This window comes from Palaemon carinicauda, chromosome 1 (genome assembly GCF_036898095.1).
Source record: "Palaemon carinicauda isolate YSFRI2023 chromosome 1, ASM3689809v2, whole genome shotgun sequence".
NCBI lineage: Eukaryota > Metazoa > Arthropoda > Malacostraca > Decapoda > Palaemonidae > Palaemon > Palaemon carinicauda.
The window spans coordinates 259,512,259-259,538,880 of record NC_090725.1 but is presented as its reverse complement, the minus strand read 5'-3'; the positions used below and the strand labels follow the sequence as shown (position 1 = coordinate 259,538,880).

Below are 26,622 nucleotides of genomic sequence, written 5' to 3'. Positions count from 1 at the left end.
GGTCAGGAAGAGCGTTGGAGGCTCTCCTTCCCCAAACTCTGTTTGTATCTTTGAGTCGTACATAGAGGACAAAATTCGTGAAATGTAAAGATCCTCGAACCTCCTCTGAGCGGTGCCTGGTGATCATCCCTGACTAGATCAGGGACTTGACTGACGTCTCTATTTCCTCTCCCTTAGAGGGAGGAATGGAACGGGAGTGAGACTTAAAGTCACAACAAATTTCCAACCGCGGGAAGTCCTGAGCTGGTGTCAGTTCTGATTTCTCAAGGTTGGTTTGAAGTCCAAGGGACTAGAAGAACCAAAAACTCAATTGGCTGCTTCCGAGCACTCTGTGCTAAGGGAACTCACACAAGCCAGTCACCTAGGTACGCCTCTACTTGAAAGCCTGTTTACCGCAGTTTTTGTACGTCTACGTCAGTAAACTTCGTGAAAACCATCAGAGCGATGCCGAGCCTGAATGGCATACCTCTGATTACGTAGACCCTTCTCCACAGGCTGCAACCAAGGTAGGGGGATAAGTGTCGACTAACCGACAATACAAAGACGTCAGTAAAATCCATAGAGACAGCGAAAGCCTCTAAGGGTGGCGAGGTCCATATCTGCGAAATAGCCAACTTCCGGAACCTGTCCCACTGAACGAACAGGTTTAGAGCAGACAAGACGAGAATAGTTTGAGGTAAGCTCGAAACCGTTTGGGCACACTAAATAGACGATCTTGAAATCTCATAGATCTCACGCAGTAGATAACTCCCCTCTTTAGAGATCATATGCATACTGTTCCAGACAAGATGTTCCTGGAAGAATCTCCTGAACTGTGGTGGCCATTGTTACTACTTCCAAGCAAAACCGTTGGAAATGACATTCTGTGTTCAAGGACTGAAGAACCCACAATACTTGAACAAGGTTAACCGTCCCCCAACTGGAGGCCTTCATTATTTTGTGTTGAGGACATGAACCGCTACCTCCACTGCCGTTTCAAAGTCCACGATCTCTGGACTTGCCTCCACTGTCAAGACGGCCTCAGAAGACAACCCTCACTCATACACAGGGTGGAAAGCCAGGGACTGTGACACCACTTATAAGGGCACAGCGTAGACATTCTGAGGGATAGCGGCATAAGAAACAACAAACGACTTACCATGATAAGTCAGTTTGTGAGGCCTTTCCAGGGGTGAACTACCTCTTCAATGAGATCCCCCAGTTCAGAAAAAGGCTCTAAGCTCTGTGACAGCCTTATCCATAACTTTCCTCTAAGGAAACAGGTCTTTTCCCCAGATGCAAGAGGCGAGAAACATTTCAGCTCGTGGCGGATGGTAGCTGTATCAAGTACATGCTCACTACAGGCTCGACAGACCTGAAAAGAAGCATAAAGGTCTTTCATAAAGGTGTCGACATGAGTTTTTGCCAGCAAGGAAGGACGAAGGCACCTGCAAAATGCCCGATCATCATTCCCATAAAGCACTGCAGAGACATCAACACTGACAACCATTATCTGGTCTACGACTCAGACTTAAGGAGGTGTTCAGGAATCCTGGGCAGCTTCTCAAAAAATTGGTGGCCGGCTGCATCTGTATCCGATTTACTCTCGGCAAAAGTAAACTGGACATTGGTCTAGTGGATGGAATCGTGTGGTAAGAAAGGCGAGACTAGTTTGCACTCTTCCAAAGCTCAGAGAGGCTTACCCTCACAAAAGGCTCAACTCCACAGATGTAGCTCTTCGAAACAAAGTGGAAGACCACTTTGTCCAGGGCCACAAAGGAGGCCAAGCTCTTACCAAAGTCGACAATCTGTAAATTGATACCCACTGCCGTCATCATTGCTGCGTGCAAAAAGGTAGCTAGAAGTGCCAAACCTTATATCTAGGCAACTTCTCTTTCTTCTCCAAGGCCTGTATCTCTTCACATGAGGCCTTGAAGACCATCACCTGGTATTACTAATTCCCCTCCATGAAGGCTTTCCTGTTAGCCATAAGTACCAGATGTATTATAGTACAGTACATAAGGTACTCGGGAACTGGGGGGCTCCATGAGCTTAGCAGAAGATGTTGGGAGGAGAAATGGGCAATCCTAACCGTAGATCAGGGGACCGATGACATAGTGGAGTCAGAATTGGTAGACACCACTGAATCCTTGATGAGATCAGGCTACCTCATCCTCTTACCCAGGTGCAAAGGTACTGCGGAAAAAACATGCAGTCGTCACCGGAGGTATCCTCAGAGACCCATCTGGAGTGAAGTAAATCCTTACAAACACTGCAATCCTGATGGTCCCAGTACAATACTGGGCCTTTCATACTCCCGACACTTCGCATGTGTGCGGAAAATATCGAGACCACAGGGATGTCTCACAGCTCTGACACAAATCTGCACTCAACAGTGTATCCCCATGTAGGCACCGCCTGTGAGGAGAAAAGGGTTCAAATGAGTACCACATCCTCTAGCAGACACCAAAACCCAAAAGAAATGGGTCATTAACACTCCACGTAAACAATTGAGGGAATAGTAATCCCCAAATTGTGTGTAAATGCCATTGGTGAGAAAAAAGGAGATACATTACGAAATGTCCATTCCCCTAAAAAGAACGTGGGATTGGAAAAAAACCCTAAAGGTCTGTTGCTATAGGCCCAAAAAGGGGAAAAAGGGTTGGGGAAATGCTCATGGAAAGAACCGTTGCTCCAATATCTCCGCAGAGAAATGGCCAATTAGAGGGCAACGGTAGGGTAAATTTAATAATTAAGCAATCGACGCATCGATTAATGAGCAAGAGTCTAAAGCAACCCATAGGTTATAAAAGCAAGGTTATAACCTCAATAGAAAAAGCTCAAGAGGGATAACTAGCCTATAGAGTTACCAACCATCTATACAATCCACACCTTCAAAGAAAAATGGACAAATTGGTAGAAAACCAATAACCATATGTAGTGGTTATTCAAAGCAGGAGCCTAGGACCCTTTCGAAGAAGGAGTTCCCAGGCCCAACCTACATAAAGAAACTTCAAATGTTAGTCTGTTGTAGAATTCACCTGCAGTAAGTAGAGAACTCATCTTAGTTATGTAAGATGGTCTCAGATAAAAAAGGGCAGAAAGGCCTGTGCCCTAAAGGTACCGGCAACCCCAGGGGAGAACGGAATTGCCACCAACATCTTGTGTGCCCAAAGGCACTGGTACCGATATCTGCACCCATAGACTAGTACTAACCCCACCACCAGTAACGACAATGCCATCAGTGGCAAAAGTGCCCAAGGGCGGCGGAGATAACGGTTAAGGGATTCCGCAGAAAACACCTTGCCAAACGATAGGCAGTGTCGCCAGTGGCGGCACAGCCGTAAGCAGCAACATATCGCCAGAACGGGTACTATAAAACAGATTTTGACGTAGGAAAAATCTATATTTGGGTGTCGAAAGGTGGCGACATAACCGTTATTCAAACGTTGCCATAGGCATGTACGTCAGATATACTAGCGTTGCCGGAAGCACCGGCATCGCTAGGGGGTAAAATCATCGCCGCCAGCCTCCTATGTGACTTAAGGCGCTGGTACAGTCAACCCCTCCTACAGACTAGTACTAGTCCTGCCGCCAGTAACGGCATAACTGTTAGGGGCAAAGGTGTTTAGAGCGGCAGAGAAAAACGGCAATGGTTCCTGCAGAAAAAACCATGCCGTAGCTGAAGGCAGCGCCACCAGTGGAGGCACTGCCGCAAGCAGCGACGCATCGCCAGTACAGGTACAATAGGATAGTGTGCCAAAAGGTGGCGGCAAAGCCGCAGACACTGGCACTGTCGTCAGTCTGATAGCTCACCCCTCAGGGAGAAGCATACCAATGGCCATGGAAGGTCACATAATAATAAATTCCGTGCAAAGTCCGTCCTGGAAAGACTAGGATAAAAAGAGAGGTGTCGACATGGAGAAACTATACCCGTGGATCAAAATAAATGCCACGCCGTCAGAGACGGCGGCCGCCGTCCGATCGAGAAATCTCAGAGGCTAAGAAATAACGGCAGTTCATGCAAGTCGGCGCACCGACATGATGACATCACCCTTCGCAAAGGGGAGTTCCAAAAGACTGCACAGTCCTAGCACGAGAGATCACAAGTGAATGCAGAATGGCTAATCCTAATAGGTCGATGCCATAGGTAAATCTCAAAATCCCAGAAGCTATGAAGGAACGGCAGAACAGGTAAGTCGGAACACCGATAAGGAGAGATTACCCTTCACAAAGGGGAACTCCAAAAAACTGCACAGTCCAACCATGGGAGATCAAGAACGTATGTAGCATAGCGGCCAAAGGATTTGCCGACGAGGGCTAATCCAATCGCCAACAAGGGCTAGGCTAAGCCTAAAAGGTCAATGCCGCGGTCTATCGAGAAATCCCAGAGGCTATGATAGAACAGCAGTACAGAAAAGTCTGTGCACAGACAAGAGGAGCTCACCCTTCGTAAAAGGGAACTCAAAAAGACTGCAAAGTCCTAGCATGGGAGATCGTGGATGAATGCAGCATTGCAGACCAATGTATTCGCCAACGAGGGCTAGGCTAAACCTTACAGGCCGAAAAAAACAGAGAATCGAAGGCAGTAGGCACAATAGGGTCAGAAAACTAGTATAACCGAGGAAAAACCCTTTAAAGGTAAGTAGACCGCTGCCACAAGACCAGTAAGAACAGCCTAATCGCTATCGCGAACCCGTCTCTGACAAAACCACCACTTTCTAAGCTAGGTTAGCCAGGACAAACACCCATAAAACTAAAACTACTATAAAAAAAAGGAAACACAAAGCAGAGTTCAAGGCATCGCAACGCCAATGTAAAGCCAGCTAACGTAACATTAGTGAAATAAAATAACAAGGGCAGAAACGCACACAAAATGGCGGCCAAAAGCTAGCTGGACTTGGAGCGCCCCGCTCCCTCATCGCCATGAAAAGGTCAAATAACCACTTCCCGAAGGGATCAAAATCAGTTACAGTTAAATCAAACTGAAAGAGGTGGTTACACAACTTTGCCGACTAAAGGGAGGCCATCATGTAAGGAAACAACTCCCAAAATTAGAGAAAAGGCGCTCTTGACAAAGAAACGAACGCGTAGGTAAGCTCCGAAAATTAGAATGAGTTTATCAGGGACGAGTAGTACTATGAAGGGAGAGGATATGTAATGGCTCCTCACCTATCCTCCTCCTTAGATTCCTAGACTGGATTAAGTCCATTTGGGGTGCAGATATCTATGGTTATCTACGGATACTGATTATACACGATATCTTAGGATTGTCGTTCTGGGGGTTAGAACCCCATGATACCTGACGGTAATTCTCTTGTAATATCACTCTCAGAAATATTATACAGTAGGAAGCTGCCTAAAGGAACTTCCATCAGGACGACATGGATCGAGCCCAAAAATGAACAATATAAGAAGTAATGAGCAATTAAAATAAAATATTTTAAAAACATTAAAACAGATACTTCATATATAAACTATAAAACGACATATGTCAGCCTGTTCAAGATAAAAACATTTGCTGGAAGTATGAACTTTTGAAGTTCTACTGATTAATTAAAATAAAATATTTTAAAAACATTAACAACATTAAAACATACTTCATATATAAACTATAAAAAGACTTATGTCAGCCTGTTCAACATAAAAACATTTGGTGCAAGTTTGAACTTTTGAAGTTTATTGATTCAACTACCCAATTAGGAAGATCATTCCACAACTTGGTCACAGCTGGAATAAAACTTATATAGTACTGTGTAGTATTGAGCCTCATGATGGAAAAGGCCTGACGAACAGAATTAACTGCATGCCTAGTATTACGAACAGAATGAAACTGTCCAGGAAGATTTAAATGTAAAGGATGGTCATAATTATACGCAACATGCATAATGAACTAAATCAACGACGGTGGCAGATATTAATATCTAGATCAGGAATAAGAAATTTAATAGACCGTAAGTTCCTGTCAAGCAAATTGAAATGAGAAAAAGTAGTTGAAGACCAGACAGGAGAACAATACTCAAAACAAGGTAGAATGAAAAATTAAAACACTTCTTCAGAATAGATTGATCACCGAAAATCTTTGAAGACTTTCTCAATAGGCCAATTTTTTATGCAATTAAAGAAGACACAAACCTAATGTGTTTCTCAAAAGTAAATTAGCTGTTGAGAATCATACCTAAAATTTTAAGAGTTGTATAGAGTTAAAGAGTGTCAATAGTATCAAGAGGTTCATGGGTGAAAACCTTCAAGAAAGCAAATAGAGGCGAGACATTTCAGCAGCTGGCACAGATGGCATTGGATAGGAGTCTCGGGAGAGAATGGCGATATCAGATGCAGGACCCAACCCGGAGAATTTCGGACGGGATTTAGTGAAGTGAACAGAGTTAAAGAAACATTATCAATGCTGAGATTTGGATGTTGAGGAGCCACTGTCCTTGACCTACTAACAATATACTTTAGGTTTGTTAGGATTCGACTTCATACCCCATAATTTGCACCGTGCATTAATTTTAGCTAAGTCTATTAAGGGATTCAGAAACCCCAGATCTACATTCAGGAGATGAAATTGATGCAAAGCGAGTAGCATTATCTGCATATGCAACAAGCTTGTTTTCTAGGCCAAACCACATGTCATGTGTATATAGTATAAAAATTAATGGTCCAAGAACACTACCCTGAGGAACACCAGATATCACATTCCTATACTCACTATGATGCCCATCAACAACAACTTTTTGCGATCTATTACTCAAAACCTCAATAATGATGCTAAGAAACGACCCACCCACTTCCAAGTGTTTAAGTTTGAAAACAAGGGCCTCATGATTAACATGGTCAAAGGCAGCACAAAATTCAAGGGCAATCATACGAACTTCCTGACCACCATCAAGGGATTTCTGTACAGCCTTGGAGACTGTAAGAAGGGCATCACATGCTCAAAGGCTTTTACGAAAGCCAAATTGCTAACTAGGGAACAGACGATTACCTTCAACAAACCTATTAAGACGTTCAAAAAGTTTAGATAATATGGGAGTTATGGAAATTGGGCGGTAATCATTTAGACTTGAGCTACCAGAAACACATTTACATAGTGGAGTAATATTACCAATTCTCTAACAAGTGCTAAAAGGTCCTCTTCTTGCTAACTTGCACAAAATGACAAATAACTTTGGAGCTAAGAAATCTGCAGTCTTTATGAAAAAACAAAGGAAAAATACCATTTGGGTCTACACCTCCATAAGCATCAAGGACCATCAACAGAGCTTTAATTTCACTGGATCCAAAAGATAAACTAGTTAGTTTAGCCTCAGGAAAACAGGAATGAGGAAATTTGAGTTTCTCATTACCCTGTTTATTGTCAAACACATCTGCCAAACGGGTTGCCTTTTTCTTTGCCATTTAAGGTAGTTCACCACTTATGCTCCTGGGTTGTATCAGAAAGGGTTTCCTTTATGGTTAAATTGTATTGCTTTTCAGTTGAAGCATAAACTCTCTGAGCAAAGTATAGTTATTCCAGTTCAAATCTGTTTTGTTACCCTTCCAAAGATGATATGCTTCCTGCTTCTCCAAATAAGCATGTCTACAATCATCATCGAATCATGGTTTGTTCTTCACTCGGTACCTTAGCACACGAGAAGGGATACGCCTATCCATTATGTTGACTAGATTTTTATTCAAAGGGACAACAGGGACAACAGGATCAACACTACTATACAATTGTGACCAATTCAAGCTCAAAAGATCATGCAAAATCCCTTTCCAGTCTGCTTGAGATTTCATATAAATCTTACACGAGTATAATACATCAGGGACAGGCTGCTCAGTCTCCACTACTAATGAAATAGTGGTGTTTTGTTGACACTTCTTTTCTCACTGATGGTGACACTGTGTTAAGATAGCACATAAGAGATGATAGTTCAAGGAAAGATTTAGAATTGTGCATAAACTATTCTGCGTTAAAAAAGAATTCAATTCTAGGGAGATTCACATGATTTTGATTGTTAATTTTTTTACCAAAATAAACCTCTCTCTCTCTCTCTTATTATGATCTCAGACATAGACTGTAATGTTAAAGACTCTGTAGTGAGAAGTTTCGCCGATGACACAAGAATAAGTAGAGAAATTACTTGTGATGAAGCTAGGAACTCATTACAAAGAAATCTAAACTAAATATATGAATGGGCGGAGATAAATACGATGGTATTTAACTCAGGTAAATTCAAATCAATAAACTATGGAAACATAGAAGGAATGGTATATGCATACAGGGGACCTAATAACGAGAAAATCACAAACAAAAAACTATGGAAACATAGAAGGAATGGTATATGCATACAGGGGACCTAATAACGAGAAAATCACAAACAAGGAAGCAATTAAAGACGTTGGTTAATGTTAAACAGGAATATGTTATGCAACGACCAAATAGCAACACTGTTGGCTAAATGTAGAGCAAAAATGGGAATGCTATTCAGACACTTTAAAACAAGAAAAGCTGAACACATGATTATGCTTTACAAAACTTATGTATGTAGTACACTCGAGTACTGCAATGTGATATGGTACCCACACTACCAAAAGGATATTGCACAAATAGAGAGTGTACAAAGGTCCTTTACTGCTAGAATAGAAGTTAAGGACCTTGACTACTGGGAAAGACTGCAATTTTTAAAACTGTACAGTCTAGAAAAGAAAAGAGAATGCTACATGATAATACAAGCATGGAAGCAAATTGAAGGAATTGCTGAAAACATCATGGAGCTAAAAATATCAGAAAGAGCAAGCCGAGGTACATTAATAGTGCCCAAAACTATACCAGGAAAACTAAGGAAGGCGCACAGGACATTAATCCACTACGCAACAGCATCGATAATGCAGCGACTATTTAATGCACTGCCAACTCATCTAAGAAACATATCAGGAGTGAGCGCAGATGTGTTTAAGAATAAGCTCGATTAATACCCAAGATGTATCCCAGACCATCCAAGACTAGAAGATGCTAAATACACCGGAAGATGCATTAGCAACTCACTGGTGGATATACGAGGTGCCTCACACTGAGGGACCAGGGGAAACCCAAACATAAAATAAGGCAATAAGACATGCCTGTAATTCAGGAATCTTGAGCAATTTCTCCTATTGCCAACTTTATTAGCTTGTATAATTAGTTTAGTTTTCCATTATTGGAAGTCTAGAGAGGTTTGTTTGTGTGCCCTCACCTCTATTGGTTTGATTTGTTACACAAATTACATTTGATCTGTTTTTGTAAAGTCATATTAAAATGAATATAAAAGTTACGATTTAGAAAAACTGTAAATATTATAAGGTTTTTTTAAAGAAAATTTTATAGAAATAAGGTTGGTAGAAATACTTATTTCTTTCGAATTGTTGTTAAGGATATTTTATAAAATAACATAGCTTAATGCCTGTAAGGTGACAAGTGGCCCAAATGCACTTTTCTTTGTGATTTGAGTACCTTCTAGTGATTATTATCATTATATGTTATTAGTGTCTGCTGTATTCTCTTTGCCCGCGTCTTTGCCATCTGAATGAGTAGAGATTGTAAGCTCTACTCCATCTGATAGCACTTTTTGCTGTCAGATCCTTGCCTGTGGTTTTCCCGCTTCTGACGTCATCAACCTCATTCTCACTACCCATTAGGATCTGGTATCACTATTTGCCCGTCGGGCATAACTGATAATGTGGAAAGGCCTTAATAGTTATGCAGTTTGAGATAAAAGTGTTTTCTGTTTGGCATTTATTACTGTAAAATTGTTTGGCTATGAAATTTTTAGTTTGATTGCAAAAGTATAAAGTGACTTGCCCTAATTATATGTAAAAGATATATTTCCGCCATGTTAAATTCAAACTGATTTAATGTAATGTGCAATACTGTACAGAGTGCTCTCAGTACTGTTACTTGACCTTTCTGTCTTCATAAATGAGAGCTGCTGAAGTTCTTCCTTAATTTATGCTATACCAGCAATCTGTCATTTAGAGGCCTCTCTTTCTGTCTCTTGATGGCAATTTATATCTGTTCAAATGTCTTTCATCTCACTAGTAGCACCCAGTTTGAGTATCAATAGGTAAAGGTACTGTGATTAGTACTCCCAGTTACATGGAGAACGGTTGATGTATCCTTCAAGACTTTCTTTTTACCTGATGCCTTAACACTCCTAGTTTTAAACAATTTCAACCTTGTCTTAATTTTGCAGCTTCATGACTGATATACCCAAAACTTTGCTGTAAGTCTAGTTCAAATGCACAGTCTTAAAGGATATTTTCTCGTATTCAAGATGAAGTATTTGAATATTAAATGCTTTTCATTCTTATGTTAACATGTACATGTAAATATACTGTTTTACCATACCCTCTCATGTCTTTATAGGAATAGTGGTTGAAATTATCTTGATTCCTTCATTCTTAATTATTTAGCATTATCATTTCAAAGTGGAAACACTGTTAGAGGATAACCAGCTCCTAGTTTTAAGTTTTTCATTTTGACAATATTTTTGTTATATGTTGGTAAACTGAACATTTTAATGGTTATTGAAACAAAACACTTTTGTAATAGTACTGTATACATCACAACTACAGCATTCATACACTAAAATAGTCTGGATCCTTATTACTTTACCATAATCTCAATTGACATTGTTATAAATTACAAACATTCCTATAATTTTCTTTAGTTTACCATAAAAAGAATAAGAGCCAATAAGGTGTACAATTTAGCTGTTGTCAGCTGTTTCTGAGGTTGGTATTAGATGACCCCACCTTTGTTAATAAACATCTCCATTCTGTGGCAAGGTTATTAATTTCATGTTCTGTGAATGACAGTCCTGCCCAATAAACAAATAAATCTGAATGTGTTATTGGGGCCTGGAAACCTATTGATCAACAGTGCATCCAATTTTATGTATAGTATGATAGGCATAAATTTATCAATTTGACATTACTAGACTTTTTTTTTTAGAACAGTATAACTAGAGCAAGTAAAAATTATTCACCAGAAACATTTTTATCATTCTTTGCATTAAATATACATCTAAATGCCTTTAATTTGATAAAAGCTGAAATGTAGCTACTGAATAATTTTGCAGGGAAAACATGCATGATGTTAGCAAAATATTTAAATTAATTAAAATAAACTAATTTCCTCCAACATACTTCCTATCATTGATGTATTTTGCATTGTGCAGTAGGCAGAGAATGAGGAAGAAAATGTAGACATTAGTTGCAAATATTTAGCCTTCATAAATATTTAGATTTCTTCCCTTTTCCTGTCTTTCTTTTGCTGTAAAGTAATATGCGGTCTGCAATAACCAACGATACAGTATTGCAATATTCTATTTTATGGCTAATAATTCTGAAAATAGAGGTAGAGTACCTGTGAATGGTAACAACTTAATATTTAGCGTATCAGCCGAGTGCAATTTTTGGGTCTGGAAGGCAGCATTCATGCCCTCTCTATATTCTAATCAGTAACCCGATAAATCAACACCATGCAACAAGTTTAAATTTCATTTCTTGAAATGAAAAAATTGCTAGTGTATGGTACAGTAAAGATATTTATCATTCCTGAATGTATATTTGGACAACCAATCCTTATACACTAAATTAGATGCACTGTTAGGTTCCTAGGACAAGATGAAACCCACAGAATAAACAAGGGATTACCTATTGCAACATTGCTACAGGTGATTTCACAGCTTGAAGAAAATAATTATTTGCTCCTCAAACCATTTGTTCTTTAAAGAATTGCTCAACTATTTATTTTCAGTAGATACTGATGTAGACAACAGTGTCTATTTTATTATAATGTACTGTACAGTAATACAAGTTTTAAAAATTTGACATTTATAGTTTTTACCATCTATTGCACAGTACATGTTATAATAGTTTAGGGTGTTTGGAATCTTCTGTCAGTAATAAATCTAACATGAAATTCCTGTTGAATTGAGAATATCCTCTAAAGATTGTAAGCTGCTGTAGTAAGGCAGATGTCTAAATAACTGACTACTGATATCTTTTCTTGTTTTCTTGAACTTTGGAGTGCTGAGATCAACTTTCTATTTTTAGTATTGTATAGACTATGTGTAATAGCCAAATTTCAGTGGAGAATACACAATTTCAATGTATCAGTTTTTGTTGGAACTAATTCTTATCCTTTCATAGATGAGGGTGGCAGTGGTAATACTGGTTTAGGGAGCAGCAGTGGTATAGGCCCTTCTCTGGGAACTCTTCCAGAGGACCAGCCATCAGAGGAAACCCAAGGTGGTTACCAACGTGTTTATAGGGATTGGAGACCCTCTGTGGAGAAAACAGATGTTGTTGGTGCAATGGAAGCTATTGAAGGTTTGTTGTATTCAATAAATTTTATTTTGCATTGGGTAATCTCACTTCGGAAACCTTGGAGTTCAATATATATCACAGCACAGGATCTGCAAATTTTATTTATTAGTTTGATTTTGTAGCTTTAGGCAAATGTATAATTTTTAAAGTTGAAAAGCATCATCAATAGATATGCATGGTTTATAAATAAACCTTATCTAGGAATAAACAAATAGCCCTGTAATAAATAAAAAAAATTAAAACTTGAATTGCACATTTTGCTACTGATTTATTTTATCATGTCATTTGTAGATTTGCCATTCTCAGGTATGAAGTTTAATTGACATCATAACACTTACATTATGTTATTTGTTTTGTGTTCATCTTGTTTTACATGTGTCCATAACTGTGACGTTACTGGGCTTTCTCAAGTTTAACTTGCAGAGTACAGCATGTAGTAATTATTTTGCAGCAACATCTTTATCACTTGTTAGAGTGAAATGTAATGAGATGAAAATGTTGATACTAAATAATCATTACATACTGTATGTTTAACACATGTAAATTGAATTTTTGCAATATTTATATGGACTCAAAATAGCATGTCCTACTAGATTAGTTTATATGGATCTCTGGTTTATGCTGATTTTACAGTTATTAAATTATAAATGATATTGAAATTCTCGGATACAAGCAATACTTACAGTAATGACTCAAAATAACTTGTCCTACTAAATTTGTTGATATATTTCTCTGATTTATGCTGATTTTACAGCCAATATGAATTATATTGAAATTCTTGGTTACAAGCAATCTTTACAGTAATGACTCAAACTAATTTGTCCTACTAAATTTGTTGATACAGTTCTCTGATTTACACTGGTTTTACAGCTAGTAAATTATGAATGATATTGAAATTCTTGCAGTAATGACTCAAAATAACTCGTCTTACTAAATTTGTTGATATAGTTCTCTGATTTATGTTGATTTTACAACTAATATAAATTATATTGAAATTCTTGGTTACAAGCAACCTTTACAGTAATGACTCAAAATAACTTTTCGTAATAAATTTATTGATAGTTCTCTGATTTACCCCGATTTTACAGCTAATATAAATTATATTGAAATTCTTGGATACAAGCAATCTTAACAGTAATAAGTCAAAATATCTTGTCCTACTAAATTTGTTGATATAGTTCTCTGATTCACACTGATTTTACAGCTAATATAAATGTAATTGAAATTCTCGGTTACAAGCAATCCTCACAGCAATTACTGCAGCAGTCTGTTTATATATTTTTTATTATGGAAAGAAAAAAAAATCAAAATTTATTACACTGAACTTTTTCCAGAAGCCCAGTCTCCTTTACCATCTAAAGAAAAGGATAAAAGTCCATGGAGGAAAAGTAATTTAAATGTCTCCAATTCAAGTGAAGCCACAAAGGAAAACCCACCATCTGCTAATGCATCCTCATCTACTTCTGCAACAACAACAGCTGCAAGAAGATTGAGGAGGATGAGATCAAGATCCAACATTGAACCAGGACAAGTTATTCAAGCAGTACAAGTAAGAGAAATCAGGGACTTCTATGTGAAGGATTTTTTAGGACAAAAATTTTCAAACTAGATAATTCTTTTAAAATAGAATAGACTGGCAAATACTTTTAACCCTTTTACCCCCCCAAGCTATTTGAAACTTTCCAGCCCTTAACCCCCAGGCATTTTTATTTTTCAAGCACATTTTGCAATATATTTTTTTTTAGATTGAGCTGACAGCCTTTATTTTCGTCATAGAGTGGTCAGGTTGGTCTCATTATTTTGGAAAATGCCTGAAGTTTCTCAAAAAGTTATCAATCCATCCATCCATATACCAAAGGCACTTCCCCCAATTTTGGGGGGTAGCCGACAACAACAAGAAACAAAACAAAAAGGGGACCTCTACTCTCTACGTTCCTCCAGCCTAACCAGGGACTCAGCCGAGTTCAGCTGGTACTGCTAGGGTGCCACAGCCCAACCTCCCACATTTCCACCACAGATGAAGCTTCATACTGCTGAGTCCCCTACTGCTGCTACCTCCGCGGTCATCTAAGGCACCGGAGGAAGCAGCAGGGCCTACCGGAACTGCGTCACAATCGCTCGCCATTCATTCCTATTTCTAGCACGCTCTCTTGCCTCTCTCACATCTATCCTCCTATCACCCAGAGCTTTCTTCACACCATCCATCCACCCAAACCTTGGCCTTCCTCTTGTACTTCTCCCATCAACTCTTGCATTCATCACCTTCTTTAGCAGACAGCCATTTTCCATTCTCTCAACATGGCCAAACCACCTCAACACATTCATATCCACTCTAGCCGCTAACTCATTTCTTACACCCGTTCTCACCCTCACCACTTCGTTCCTAACCCTATCTACTCGAGATACACCAGCCATACTCCTCAGACACTTCATCTCAAACACATTCAATTTCTGTCTCTCCATCACTTTCATTCCCCACAACTCCGATCCATACATCACAGTTGGTACAATCACTTTCTCATATAGAACTCTCTTTACATTCATGCCCAATCCTCTATTTTTTACTACTCCCTTAACTGCCCCCATCACTTTGCAACCTTCATTCACTCTCTGACGTACATCTGCTTCCACTCCACCATTTGCTGCAATAACAGACCCCAAGTACTTAAACTGATCCACCTCCTCAAGTAACTCTCCATTCAACATGACATTCAACCTTGCACCACCTTCCCTTCTCGTACATCTCATAACCTTACTCTTACCCACATTAACTCTCAACTTCCTTCTCTCACACACCCTTCCAAATTCTGTCACTAGTCGGTCAAGCTTCTCTTCTGTGTCTGCTACCAGTACAGTATCATCCGCAAACAACAACTGATTTACCTCCCATTCATGATCATTCTCGCCTACCAGTTTTAATCCTCGTCCAAGCACTCTAGCATTCACCTCTCTCACCACTCCATCAACATACAAGTTAAACAACCACGGCGACATCACACATCCCTGTCTCAGCCCCACTCTCACCGGAAACCAATCGCTCACCTCATTTCCTATTCTAACACATGCTTTACTACCTGTGTAGAAACTTTTCACTGCTTGCAACAACCTTCCACCAACTCCATATAACCTCATCACATTCCACATTGCTTCCCTATCAACTCTATCATATGCTTTCTCCAGATCCATAAACGCAGCATACACCTCCTTACCTTTTGCTAAATATTTCTCGCATATCTGCCTAACTGTAAAAATCTGATTCATACAACCCCTACCTCTTCTAAAACCACCCTGTACTTCCAAGATTGCATTCTCTGTTTTATCCTTAATCCTATTAATCAGTATTCTACCATACACTTTTCCAACTACACTCAACAAACTAATACCTCTTGAATTACAACACTCATGCACATCTCCCTTACCCTTATATAGTGGTACAATACATGCACAGACCCAATCTACTGGTACCATTGACAACACAAAACACACATTAAACAATCTCACCAACCATTCAAGTACAGTCACACCCCCTTCCTTCAACATCTCAGCTTTCACACCATCCATACCCGATGCTTTTCCTACTCTCGTTTCATCTAGTGCTCTCCTCACTTCCTCTATTGTAATCTCTCTCTCATTCTCATCTCCCATCACTGGCACCTCAACACCTGGAACCGCAATTATATCTGCCTCCCTATCATCCTCAACATTCAGCAAACTTTCAAAATATTCCGCCCACCTTTTCCTTGCCTCCTCTCCTTTTAACAACCTTCCATTTCCATCTTTCACTGTCTCTTCAATTCTTGCGCCGGCCTTCCTTACTCTCTTCACTTCTTTCCAAAACTTCTTCTTATTCTCTTCATATGACTGTCCCAGTCCATGACCCCACCTCAGGTCAGCTGCCCTCTTTGCCTCACGTACCTTGCGCTTTACTTCCACCTTTTGCTCTCTATATTTTTCATACTTCTCTATACTATTACTCTGCAGCCATTCTTCAAAAGCCCTCTTTTTCTCTTCCACTTTTACCTTCACTCCTTCATTCCACCATTCACTGCCCTTCCTCATGCTGCCTCCAACAACCTTCTTGCCACATACATCACTTGCAATCCCAACAAAATTTTCTTTTGCTAACTTCCACTCCTCCTCTAAATTACCAGTTTCTCTTACTCTCACCTCGTCATATGCCATTTTCAACCTTTCCTGATATTTACTTTTTACCCCCGGTTTTATTAGCTCTTCAACCCTCACTAGCTCCCTTTTACATCCACCTACTCTATTCCCCCACTCTTTTGCTACAACTAATTTTCCTTCCACCAAAAAATGATCAGACATACCGTTAGCCATACCCCTAAACACGTGCACGTCTTTCAATCTTCCAAACATTCTTTTAGTTATCAACACATAATCCATTAATGCCCTTTCTACTACTCTTCCATTTGCCACTCTTACCCATGTATACTTATTTTTATCTTTCTTTTTAAAAAAGCTAGCACTTATTACCATCTCTTGTTCAACACACATATCTACCAGTCTCTCACCACTCTCATTTTCACCTGGTACGCCATATTTCCCAATGACACCTTCTACCTCTCCAGCACCCACTCTAGCATTTAAGTCACCCATAACAACTACATAATTCCTTCTACCCAGTCCTTCTACACACCTAGTTAATTCATTCCAGAACTCATTCCGCTCTTCTTCACTTTTCTCACTACCTGGCCCATACGCACTGACAAACGCCCAACATTCCCTACCCAACCTAACCCTTACCCACATTAACCTAGATGATATCTCCTTCCATTCCACTACTTTACCTGTCATCCATTCACTCAACAATAAAGCCACACCCTCTCTCGCTCTTCCCCTTTCAATCTCAGACACTCTACCAGACATTTCACCAAACATCACTTCACCCTTTCCTTTCATCTTTGTCTCACACAAGGCCAATACATCCATCCTTCTACTTCTAAACATACTTCCAATCTCACATCTTTTACTCTCTATCGTACTACATCCACGCACATTCAAACACCCCAAAACTAGAGTGCGGGGAGCAGTCACTCTCCCCCCAGCTCCATCTCTTTGTTGCTGTCTCACAGGATACTTTTACAGGAGTAATGCAAATAGCAGATTTTTGCAAGGACGTACCGGTACGTCCATGGGGGTTAAGGGATGAGTTTTGTGAACGTACCAGTACGTCCATTGGGGGTAAAAGGGTTAATTAGAATAGATTGACAAATTCCTCCAAATGGTGATGTACAGTACCTGTAATTACCATATGCATATTTGGTGGAATAATGATGCTACTCTTGCTCAAATAGTTTTGACTTTTAATATGATATAAAAGAACCTAGCTTGTAACCACGGTGAAACTGTAACCAGTTGGGATTGAGGCAACTCAGATGATGTGAGAAGCCAGGATTGCAATGGCAGCTGAAGGAAACCATTGTTTACACTAGCAAGCCAATCCCACCATATCTTTCTGATGGGAATATACATCTTAGCAAAGTTTTGTTTTGGCTATGATAATCATTTGAAGGGCGAATAGTACATGAATCTTTTTTTTTTTCTTAATAGTTGTATCAGTACTATCAAAACTAACAGAAATAGTAGAGGGTCACAACAGTACAGTATTTCTCAATCCTTGTGATGTTCAGTAGTATGTCTAAATTCAGAACATGATGTTCATTCTTTATTCTTATAATATAGAGGGTTCAGTGATGAGAGGCCCTGTAAATAGTTTATATGTGATTTATTATTAATAGACAAGCTGTTACAGCCTTGGCCAGTACTAGCTCATTGAAAACCTACCTCCCTAACAGGGAGATAATGTTTTAAGTGCCAAACCAGGTACTGTATATTGAGATAAATATTTGGCAAGAACCTGATCCATTCTTAACCTTGTGAGGAGGAGGAAAGAGTGGCTTCTTTAAAGGTATTCTGTCACGTAACTCATCAGCATCAGTCATATGACTGGCTTATAACTGCTGTGTCTGCTGCATCCCCTTTAGACATTAATGCCGTATGCATTACCTTGGATGAGATGCATACTTGTCCAGTGAGGGAGCTGGGAGTTTCAGCCACCTCAAGCTCAAGGAAAGGAGTCTAAAAGCCCTGTTAGCAACATCCCTAAAGTGAAGATGGTCCAAAAGCCTTAGACACAATATACGCTGACAGGTAAACCGGATTGGGAGCTCTTCCGTAAAATGGCATTTGTTTACACTGACCAACGTCTTTCTGCAAGCAAACAGCATCATAAACCAGAAGGAACAGTCAGGACACTTCTTTCTTATTAATGATAAGGCTGTGACACTTGCGTGAGTTGTTGAATCCTCTTTGACTAACACTCCAGGGCCCTCAAAGGAGACCAAGCAACTGCGAGTTAATTTCACATTGGAGGGATAGGATCCAAAAAGTCCTGAACTGGTATTTGAGACCAATAGGTGCTGGGTCTTCAAAACAAAGTCTGTGTGACAACAAAGGCAACAGAACCCCCATCCCTATAAGGTTGATATGATGAGAGAGCCACAAAACTCTACCACTCTCTTGCAGAAGCAGAGAAAAGAGACAGTCTTATGGGAAATACATTATGATGTCCTACTCAAGTTGGCAGGTGGTGCATGTGCCAGCACCCTCAGGATCAGGGTAATCCTACTCCAGGACTTGAGTCATAGGATAGACAAGACTTCTCAAAGCTTCCTTAGAGCAAGGACTGTTCCTCCTCCGAGTAGAGATCCAACCATCCCAGGAGCTTCTTTGGCAGAGGTAGAGGAGAAAGCCCTCTATCTGCTGAAAGGTGCTCTGGCTGGAGAATTACATCTCAATGACTCACATTTTAAAGTCATCTCAATGGCCCTTATTGTAAAGAAAGTCTCTCTCTTGATGCCTACTCGAGAGTCAGAAGAACAGGATACTGCTAGACTTGAGGTCACCCTAGTGTGTAACCCAGAGGGGAAAGGGAAGGTAGGCGAACACCTTTCCCACTACCTTGAAGGTGTAGGTATTTGACCCCTGAAGAGACTTACCTGCTGTTTTTATGTCAGGAGTATCAGTCATATTAGGCTCAAGGTCTATTTGCTGGAATGGTCAGTTACAGAGTGATTTTCGTTGCTCTATCCCAGAGGAGTGTTATGTCTTTCAAATGCATATATTCCCTATTCTTACCTGCCCTATCCTGTACAGTGATAGTGCCATTGGTGCAGCTTTTGCTGTGCACTATAGGCATTACTTAAGGGTCTTTGCAGTGTTTCTTTGGACCCTAGCTACACTTGCTGTCCAACTTTTATAACTTTTACCTCATAGTGTAACTAGTCTTACACTAAATGTACAAATGTTGAATGACCCACAGTCCCCTGCTTCAGGCTTTATGTATAGCCCAAATCCATAAATCCAATCTTACCTGGCTTACGATGCTACTAATTGGTCGATGTAGAACTGGTTGCCTGCAACTGGTGCCAAGCTGTCTCAAAGGGCTCACACTTTGCTCAACAGACCGCAAGGGTATCTGTCAGCGCGTGGATTTCGCTACTCCCTCCTAGCAGAGGAGAGCAGTTCTCTTACAGGCAAGGATGCTTCCTCTATGTCATGGCAGGGATTGGGAAGGTGGGTTTACTGTAACATCATTCTTTTGCTTGGCCTATGGAGCTGGTTCTCATGTATGAATGTAGCGTGTTGTAGCAATTGATTTAAACAGGGTCACCACCCCAAGGTTTGCTATGTGGAGGGTCCTGAACATCTAAACCATGCTGCCTACAAATTGATGAAGTGGAGGGAGTGACTAATTCAACCAGTGAAGCGTTACCTGACCCTTGTGAACATCTACCTTATGGAGCATCCCTTAACAGAAGGAATGGACCACCTTGAATAGAGGAAGATACAAGGTCAGGAAAACAAGAACAGACTTCAGAAGTGGAGATATGTCACCAATACTGATTGCCCCTGTGGTGAATCGCATCAGATCATGGACCACATCCTCTGCTGCTGCTCACTGGAATCTGGATGTTCTGATGTAGATCTACAGGAAGTAAATGACAGAGCCATCCATTGGATACAGGAGTGGTGCTATAAGATATGAATGAATAAATGGAGCAGGTGTTAGGTCCTGGCAGAGACAGTTCATTCGCATCTGATCACACCGGAAAGCTGTCATGTCGGGCCCGCGACCCGCCTGACCAAAGTCAAAGGATCTGTTTGAAGGCGAGACAATACTCGATCACTGTGGAGGAGAGCAGCTTCCTAAGTACCAGAGGATTCCTGCTATGTTACAACAAGAATGATAATGATAGATTCATACACTCATCCTCACATAGCCTACAGATCCACTTGACCAAACCTTAAGATAAGAGGTCAGTTGGCGAGATCTGTCACTTCCCCTCAAAGGAGAAAAGCTTTAGCCAGAAGACCTAAGGAGCTTCTTGTGAGTGGTTCAGTAGTTCCTACTGGTCATTCCACATGTTGATATGTCCAGAGATGAAACCTGGAAGATAGGTAGGGAACAATTTTGGATGGAAAATGGTGATAGAATGTACAAGGCAATGCTATTCTCCTTTTGAAACCAGGAAATATGCTCCTGTGTTGCTCCCCACTCTCCTTTCCTGAACAAAGCCTGGGAGGGGCAAGAACAGGCAGAGCAGATGTCAGACACCTTCTGGAGAAAAAGCTGCTGGTGATCCTTACTGGGATTTGGAGGAGGCCAGGGCCTATCTCGAGGCAAGAAGCTGCTGGTGGTCCTTACTGGGATTGGGAAGAAGCCAGGGCCTATCTCAAGGCAGATGGTATGGCCACCACCAAAAGGTTGGGCTGTATTTGTCTTTGAAATGCATTATGAATGAGTACCTACAAACAGGCCTCCCCTTCCACCAGTGCCTCAATGTTATCCTTTAGGGAAGAAGATGAGGAGTTCAGCACCAATTCGATTTGCAATGCAACTGTTGTCATTCTGCCAAAAGTCAAGCAGGTTTATTATGTGGTGAGAAAAGAAGAAAATTCCCTTTCTGCCAATAACAATGTGGTGAGAAAAGAAGAAAATTCCCTTTCTGCCAATAACAATCTTCAGAAATTTGTTGAAAGACAAAGTTCGACATCGTGAGCGACCAACGTGTGGTCAACTGTACTGTAACATCTAGACAGAGACCATGACCAGAGGTGAAGTGCACTCTCCTCCACAATTGTCCCTCGCTTTTTGTGATTTCACTTTGGTTTAAGTTTTTCTGGCAAGGCATGGTCCCAAATTTCGTGGCAATCCTCAGAATTATCATTTTAACCCTTTGCGGTCTCAGAGCGGCTGTCAGTCGACCTCCATAAAGTCTCTAGGAGATACAGTATGGAGGGCAGTTGACCACAGCCATCCATAAAACAGCTCATATCTTTTTAAATATTGAATTTAGCGTACTCTTAAGTGTTTGTTCGTCTGTTTTCTTTATTTGATATTTAAATATCATAGAAAATCAATCTTCTTCATATTAATTTTTTATCACCTTGCAAAACAAGTAGGATCCTTGTATTGGGTCGAAGATGGGACAAGTTATCCAGGAAGCACACTACACTAGTATGCCACCTTACCACAGTTGAGTGCTCAGGTCACTAACATAATTTTCTAACTTTTGACTTGCTAACTGTATCAGGTCTGGCTGAACAACTGTGCCCTGGCTGATCTTTGTGGAAAAAAGTCAGGGGCATTTTTAGTGGATTTACATCTCAACTGCAACTGTATTACTTGAGGCAAAGAATAGAAAAATTACTGCATAAAGAAAAGAAGTTTCTCCCAAAAACCTCTGCTTGTTTAACCCTAGAATTCCCAAAGAATTTTGAATCGTTGATGCTAGTTTCCTTTTCACTTTATCATTTCTCTAAAGTTATCTACAGAGAAGGGCAAGAAAGGATCTACTGTAGACACAAATAACACCCTCCTTACCTATTGACATTGTGGCATACGCTGCCCCTACAGAATTACTCGATCTCCCCGTGCTAAACAACACACTTCTCACTCTCTTCGAATCTACATAATTAAAATACACTTACATCTCATGCTCCAGTGCATCTCTGCAGTCTTCCTTTAAAGACACTTTGTTTATACAGATTATATTGGTACAACAGATGGTGTATCCTTGCGTATCATTTTCACGTAGATCAAATACTGGCTTCAACTAACCTGGGAGACATATCTTACTATCTTGAACTAAAAACTCTCCCCCAAAAAAACACACAATACCAAAATAAAGACCAAAAAAGGAGACCCAAACAGAGCCGTGTGTACACCTAGGTCTGACTGGAGAGCTTTAGGGAGACAGATTATCGTACCTGACTAGGAGTGCTCAGATTCTTTCTCTAAGTTACTGGGTTAAATATGTTCAGAACACCAATGAACTTGAGGCAGATTCAATGGAATACCATTTTCAAATAACCATCTATCAGGACACATAGAAGTACACTACTGTATACAGACAGTACTAAACCAAAGAAGACACTGGGGACCGAGAGGCTGTTTGTAGATTGAATTGTTTGTAAACCATTATAGTACAAGTACCCTTATAGTTAAATTTTTGTCTAGGGTATGCATAACGTAACTCAAATGCCCACAACTTTTGGAAGCCAACAAATTAGTCCCCTTTCAAATAAAATCAATAACAGATTATTAAAAAGGAGGTTGGACTTACTTTATCACCTTACATTACTGTTTATAATACTGTAAAGTATGCTATTATCAAAAGAGAAATGTACTAATGGCCATACACGAACTACGTTAGTGAAAATTCTACCGTGTTTGTTTACATTACACTTTAAATAAATGTACAGAAGGTTATTTTATAGTTTCGTTACCAAATTCAATGCTAGACACTTAACTCTATTTATCTACTTAATGAAGGCTTGAGTAATGTTGAATAAAATGCAGATGTTTATTTTATTTGCTGGACTAAAGGAGGCCGCCTGCTACCACTTTTATTGTTTTGGTTCATCATGACTGGCAAATAAGCCGATTAGCTGAGCTGAGGCGCGCGATTCTTTCTCTCGTACATATAGCCTACTTTACACAAAACACACACAGTGCGGTCAAATATAAAGTACTGTACAGTACATTTTACTGTAAATATTATGTAAAGTAATAAATAAAATACCCTATTGTAATCTACATTTTAAACTATTTCTGATGTGATCCATTTCTGATATGATAGTGTACAATACTGAAGTATTAGTTGATAGATTAGTACTGCTTGGTAAAGTATACAGTAAAACACAGTAAATAAATTTGATTAGAATATGAAATGGTTTACTTTAGACCGCCATCACATAGAAAGTGATGCGATACGAGGCATGGAGACACCGGAACGTGAGACATCTCACACCTCATGTCACCCTGTCACATAGCCGTAGACACGTGCTCACGTTTGTCCGTTAACACAATGGATTCCTTGGCTGATGTTGCATTAGTTTTATTGAGTAAGCAATGAACAAAAGTTGTTGCTGCCTAGAGAAAAGGAGAATTCAATTTTTTAAAAAAAAATCATCTGCTAACAGATGAAATATAAATATAAAAAAAAATGTGATAATCTAAAAATGGCATACAAGACTTATGTGGAACTGAAATCATAGTACTTCCATATTTGCAATCTGGGTGCTATAGGCTAACTGGAAAAAACCAATATCATAAAAAAATTAATCTTGATCTTCAGCTGAGTTTTAAATTAGTTTTAAAGTTTTTTGGCAACAGCAGAAACAGTAACAAAGAACACTTAAAAAAAAAAAAACACACAAAACAATTGCTATCGCTAAAATAACACTTACAATAGCAGGTTGAACAAAATTTATTCTTTTAAATCATAATAAAATTTTATTTGAATATGCAAAATGCATTAACAGAACATTGAAAATGGTGTATTTAACATTTTTTTTCAAATACGACAGCAGGGTCTGTCTCCAAGTGGAACCTCTCTTCAGTTAATCACAGGCTTTCTCAGCTATCTCTATCAGATATGGGTCCTCTTTGGAAAAATAATCTCAAATGTATCTATGTTGTACAGTACTGTACTATACTTATATCAAAATGGTAAACTGCATTTAAATAAAATACTTCTAGAGTACTAAAATTTCAATCTTTTAAATTCATCAAAGTACCTACAGTATTATGGATCAAGCCTGCCTATATAAATTAACTTGCTTTATCTTTAACACAATTTGACCTACATCACATAATCTGAAAAATAGAGGCTTAGTCAATTATTATTTATCATGTTCTGTTTGCTTTATAGGGATATGATGACCATTTAGATGATCAGGATGATGCCTCCAGCAGACGATCTTCACTGATTCAAGCTTTAGGACGTAAGGACTCGCAAGATACAATAAAGTTATACATTCGCCGACCCTCGCAGGATGAAAAGAAAAACTCTGCATTCCAAGGTAAGCAATATCAGTTGGTTAATAGAATATTAAGCATCTTTTTCACCTCAATGAAAATTATATCAATGGCAAGATTCAAGTGCATAGCTAGTGTTTGAAAAAAAAAAACAGAATTATTACAGAATTTGTCTTTTTATGCAAATAAAGTTATTCCTCTAGAGTCCTCTGTCCAGGTTGCATTTTGTAACTTCGGTTTGGAAATATAATAAAAAGGTATTTACTGTACTGTATAGCTGACTGATTTTTTATTTGTATTTACAGATAGTAGTGATGAAGAAAATGAGCAAGAATCTCCCCGGCGTGGATCAGCACCTGCACCAACACTTGCTGATGATTCCCCATCCAGTAGATCAGAACAACTAATTCAAAAATATAGACACTCAGTAGATGTATCAGCCGACATCTTGCGTTCAATAGAAAAGGTAAGCTCTTGTCAAACATATTTCTTTACATCTTTCAAGTAAAACTATGACACAAGACTTGTAATTAATTTCAAACAATCAATTATGATGCAGTTTGCTTACCCTGCTATTGGTAGACATGATACCAAGGATTTTGGCCAATGGACAGAAAGCTGTTTACAACTTCACTTAACTCACACATTCGCTGAGTGTATTAAGTCTCTTTTGACTTTTGGCAGGCTTCTGGGGGTATCAGTGATGACGGGACAAGTACGAGTAAAGAGCTCAGGTTTCTATAGTTAGGAAAAATACAGATTACTGCCAAATCTGTCATTTGTTCCTACACAAATACAAACCATTTGCTCCTTACTATGAAGACTCGCCATTAGGTGGGTGGAAGTCCTTAACCCAACTGGCTGCGAACTAACTTAACCTGGGGCACAGCTCTGAGGTCGTTAGAACGTTATAGAAGTAGTACCCCGAGACCTCATGAACTCTCAAATTAATAAGCAGGAGAGTTGACAGCCTGATCAATCATGGTGATTGAGCGGTAACTAAGCATTGTGGCTTGACCAGGTAAGAATAAAGAGCGATATACTGTACATCTTAAAACTTAAACCTAGGCGTTGTCCACCTCCCCCTTACAAGGAGGATGGTGACATAACAAAATATATTGCATATTTCAGACCACACAAGGGAAATAGTTTTTGCTTGCAGTCGGTGGTAGGCCAGCTTGCAGAGTCTTCCAGATGCTGTGCCCCAAGAGGGGGGGAAGATGAAGGATGAAAAAGGTTAGTCATTCTATCCATAAATCCCAGAATAATACTAAGTAACGTCTGCCCCTCAAGCAACTGTTACTTGTCCTGTAGAGGAGCAGAGGTTTCTCATATCACTTGTTGATTGGCCACCACATGATCCAGGAGAACATGTCTAGTTCCTGTGTGTTATGTCTTGCACGTAATGGGAGGTAAAGGTAGTCTTACTTTGGAAGTCTCCCATTTGTAGGACCTGCTCCACAGAGAAGTTTCTCTTGAACGCTAGGGATGTGCATAGTCTTAACATTGTGAGCTCTGAGGCTACGATCACGAAGAGGAGAGTCGTGATTCAATACAAGGTCAATGACCTGTCGAATCCCAGCAGAGATCGTATTCTTGGTGACACTCCTCTTGACACTGCCCATGCTTAAACATGCTTAAACAAATAAATGTTTGATGTGTGGGCGAGCTACAGATATGCGCTTGAGATAGAGCATTAGCGCTCTCACAGGAAACGGTAACAGCTGATCAGAATTATCGGTTACGTCATGGAGACCCAAAATCCGGAAGGACCCAAACCTAGAGTCCGCTATAACTGAGTTCCCATTCTTATCTACCACCTCAGGGACGAACCCAAGCGTTACCTGCCACATCCTTTTGAAAGGGCGATGTCGTAGGAAAGAAGGGAAACCATCTTGAGTACCAAGTTGTGATCAGAGGCCTGATGTAGCTGTTCTTAG

General features: G+C 39.7%; 1 protein-coding gene across 3 annotated transcripts in view; it reads left to right on the top strand.

The window, feature by feature from the left end:
• The window catches only part of LOC137655558 (uncharacterized), a 454,428-nt gene that overhangs the window by 388,777 nt on the left and 39,029 nt on the right, over positions 1-26,622 (top strand). For 2 of the 3 annotated variants that reach the window (XM_068389471.1, XM_068389460.1), the window contains 4 exons: positions 12,160-12,339; positions 13,671-13,885; positions 24,576-24,726; positions 24,988-25,148. In XM_068389471.1, coding sequence (XP_068245572.1) covers positions 12,160-12,339; positions 13,671-13,885; positions 24,576-24,726; positions 24,988-25,148 — 707 coding nt within the window. The remainder of the gene's footprint in view (positions 1-12,159; positions 12,340-13,670; positions 13,886-24,575; positions 24,727-24,987; positions 25,149-26,622) is intronic. The other variant, XM_068389465.1, reaches the window with a different exon arrangement.